The sequence below is a fragment of the Emiliania huxleyi genome, assembly GCF_000372725.1.
Source record: "Emiliania huxleyi CCMP1516 unplaced genomic scaffold EMIHUscaffold_41, whole genome shotgun sequence".
Classification (NCBI taxonomy): Eukaryota; Haptophyta; order Isochrysidales; family Noelaerhabdaceae; genus Emiliania; species Emiliania huxleyi.
In genome coordinates this window covers 389511-392712 of record NW_005198900.1, presented here as the reverse complement: position 1 = coordinate 392712, position 3202 = coordinate 389511, and the positions used below count along the sequence as shown (strand labels likewise).

At 70.9% G+C, this 3202-nt stretch overlaps 2 protein-coding genes across 2 annotated transcripts in view; one reads left to right on the top strand and one right to left on the bottom strand.

The window, feature by feature from the left end:
* The window catches only part of EMIHUDRAFT_451404 (hypothetical protein), a gene marked incomplete at both ends in the record, with an annotated part of 4439 nt that extends 2833 nt beyond the window's left edge, over nucleotides 1–1606 (top strand). The window contains 4 exons of the mRNA XM_005769782.1: nucleotides 304–580; nucleotides 655–706; nucleotides 839–1118; nucleotides 1217–1606. Of these exons, the coding sequence (XP_005769839.1) occupies nucleotides 304–580; nucleotides 655–706; nucleotides 839–1118; nucleotides 1217–1606 (999 nt within the window). The remainder of the gene's footprint in view (nucleotides 1–303; nucleotides 581–654; nucleotides 707–838; nucleotides 1119–1216) is intronic.
* Nucleotides 1607–2713: 1107 nt separating this feature from the next.
* The window catches only part of EMIHUDRAFT_46436 (hypothetical protein), a gene marked incomplete at both ends in the record, with an annotated part of 869 nt that continues 380 nt past the window's right edge, over nucleotides 2714–3202 (bottom strand). The window contains one exon of the mRNA XM_005769781.1: nucleotides 2714–2833. Coding sequence (XP_005769838.1) covers nucleotides 2714–2833 — 120 coding nt within the window. The remainder of the gene's footprint in view (nucleotides 2834–3202) is intronic.

Genomic DNA, 3202 nt, shown 5'->3' with positions numbered 1-3202 from the left:
GAAGCTCCACCCCCTGTCCGCGCCCTCCCCTCCCCGCAACACCACCTTGGCCGCCCCTCCCCTCCCCGCAGACACCTCCCTAGCCTCCACACGGTGCAGGACCCCCCGCCCGCCACAAGGGCGCTCGCGCACGCCGAGGCGGCCGCCGCAGAGATCGCAACCCTGCCGCCCACCTTTCGCGACTTTTTCGCGCGTCGCGCGATCCGAGCGTTGCACGAGGCCGCGGCGGCGGGAGAGGGGGCGCGGGTCGGGGCGGCGGCGGAGGGCGGGGCGGCGGCGGGGGGTGGCTTGGGCGACCGGCAGCGGGGGACGGCCGAGGGATTGGCGGCGGCCGAGGGTTGGGCTGCTGGTGGGGCTGGCCAGCCTGGCGAGCTGGACGCGGCCGGCGGCCCACGAGTGGCGCTCAGCGGCGGCGGCAGCATACCTCTTCTTGGGCTCGGCACGTGGGGGCTCGGGGACGACGCCACCGCGGGCGCTGCGGTGGAGGCAGCGCTGGCCGCGGGCGTGCGGCACTTCGACTGCGCGTCCATCTACCGCAATGAGGCTGCGGTCGGCGCGGCGTTGCACGCGGCCCTTGCGAGTGGCCGAGTCGCGCGGCGCGCTCACGAGATGCGGGGAGATACGGGGAGATACGGGGAGAGGTCCCGCATCTAGGGCCGCATTCCTCGGTGGAGTCCAGCCCGCCCCCCGCCGACCCAAACACTGCGTGGAGGAGAGCGGGCGGCAGCGCCGCCCTTGCCGCCGCCGCCGTCGCTGCCGCCCGTGCCCCTCTGCCCTCTCGTCGAAGGTTTTCGGCGGCCCTGGCCCTGAGGTCGCCGGCTGGTGGTGGCCCACGCAGGCGGGAGCTCTACGTCACCTCGAAGCTTTGGCCCTCGGACCACGCGCGCGTGCGCGAGGCGTGCCTCGGGTCGCTGCGCGCCCTTCGGCTCGACCGACTCGACCTGTACCTCTTGCACTGGCCTCCGAGCGACGACGGCTCCCTCGAGCGCCTGTGGCGCTGCATGGAGAGCCTCGCGGCGGAGGGGCTCGCCACGTCGATCGGCGTGTGCAACTGCTCGGCGCGCCGCCTCGACGCGCTGTTCGCGCTGCGGCCCGCCGTCGCGCCCGCCGTCAACCAGGTGGAGGTGCATCCCGGGTGGCGCAACGAGGCTCCGTCGAGAGGCGGCCGAGCCGAGGCGCGCAGCGGCACGCCTCATGTCGCCTCTGCTGTGAGTAGGCGACGCTCGCCGCGTGCGCAGCGCGCGGAGTCCACGTCACAGCCTACGCGCCCCTCGGCCGAGCCCTCGGCGCCGGCGCCGGCGCCAGTCTGCTCAATGAGCCGGTCGTGCGTGAGGCTGCAGCGCAGCTCGGCGGGACGCCAGCTCAGGCTCTGCTGCGCTGGGCCATCGCCCGCGGGTGCAGCGTCGTGCCAAAGAGCTCTTCGCGGGCGCGCATCGAGGAGAATGCGAGGTCCCTGCGGCTCGCACCTCGAGAGGGCGGCCGGGCGGGAGAGGTGGAGGCGTTGCGAGCCCTCGACGCCATTGAGCCGCAGCAGCGGCGGATGACGGGCGAGACGCTGGTGGGCGCGAGGCGACTGTATGCGAGCGTTGAGGAAGTGTGGCGCTGAATTGAGATCCCCCCGCGTTTGCCCTCTTAGTCCCCACACGAGCCGGCAGTGCGGCCCTCTCGTGGCGCGCGCGGCCTTTGCTAGGCAGAGCGCCAAGTGGATAGATGTAACTAGTGACGCCACTAATGTGTGGCCGCGCGCCTGTGGGCCCAACGCCCAAGGGGGGCGGGCGGGCGGCGCCGCGGCGTGTGCCGTGTGAGCTGTGACGACCGTGTGTGTGTGTAGAGTGACTGAAAGAGCACGAAAAGAGTGGCGTGCCACGCTTTGCTTGCTACCCCACATTGCAACAACAAGCAGCGTTGAATCCAATCAAACGCAGGGCTCTCTGTTGGACTGTTGCCCCACATGCATTCCCGCGCGGGCGCCGCCCCGCCGACGCACTCGCGCGTATACCCGTTCCGCCCGCCCCACATGTGCGTGTCTCGCCGAGAGAGGTCACATCAGCGCCCGCCGCGCGTCCTCTAGCGCGACACCCGAGCCAAGCACCAGCCCTCCAGACGAGACGCGCCTCTATCTCCGCCACACTCACAGCAAGATGGAGCTGAGACCGTTGTACTGAGCAGGTTAAGGTACACACGTCCGCAGAGGCAGAGGAGCTTGCGCGTGCAGGCAGGAAACTCACTCTGCAATGGTCGTCGCGCTATCCGCTAGAGCGACGAGGGGCGCTGCGGCTGCGCTCGCGCTCGAAAACATGCCCAGGCTGGCGGCCGCCTCCATGTCAGCAAATGAACCGGCGCTCCGCTTTGGCTGCTGCTGAGGACGGGGGCGCGACCGCTTTGAGCCGTGAGCGGGCATCTGCGCGACAAGGGACATGGCAGCTCGCAAGCCCGCGGGCGAGTTGTCGCGATTGTCGTCGTCGGCTGCGAGGCGCGAGAGCAGGTCGAGGCCACCCACGCTGGCAGAGGAAGAGGCGCCCGCAGCTTCCTTGTGCTCGCCGACGTTCACCACGAGCTTGCGCTTGGCGCGTGGCTCGCGAGGGTTGATGCCGGCGGTGAGGAGGTGGCGCGCGAGCTCCGACGCGCCCATGCGCGTGATGTCGACCATGACGGGCGCGCCCGACGCGTCCGAAAGTGGCACTTTCCCCTCGCGCTTCTGCATGCGCAGTAGCTTGCGCGTCGCAGAGTTCCACCGATTCTTGATGGCGTTGTCGGTCCGGCCGGGGATGAGCTTGACGATCAGCGCCCACTTCGTCCCGTGCTCTGCCACCGCCTGCAGGATCAGCCGGTCCTGGACGCGAGGGAAGGAGGGGATGTGAGACGCAGCGGATGGGGGAGCGCGCAGAGGGGGGGGGGGGGGGCGAAGGGGCGGGGGGGGGAGCCAAATGATTGGGGGGGGGGGGGGGGATTTTGGGGGGGGGGGGGGCCCCCGGGGGCCTTGGGGGCCCCCCCCCCCCCCCCCGGAAAATTCCCCTTCTTCCCCCCTGGGGAAAGGGGGTTTTGCCAACCCTCCCGGAATTTTTTTCCCCCCCCGCCTGGGAGGGGCTGCCCAATTTGGGACCCGGGGGAGGGCCCCTATTGGGCCCCCCTCCCCAGAAGGTTGGGATCCCCCCCCGGGGGCCAAACCATTTTTTTTATTTCCCCCCCAAGGGGGGTTGGG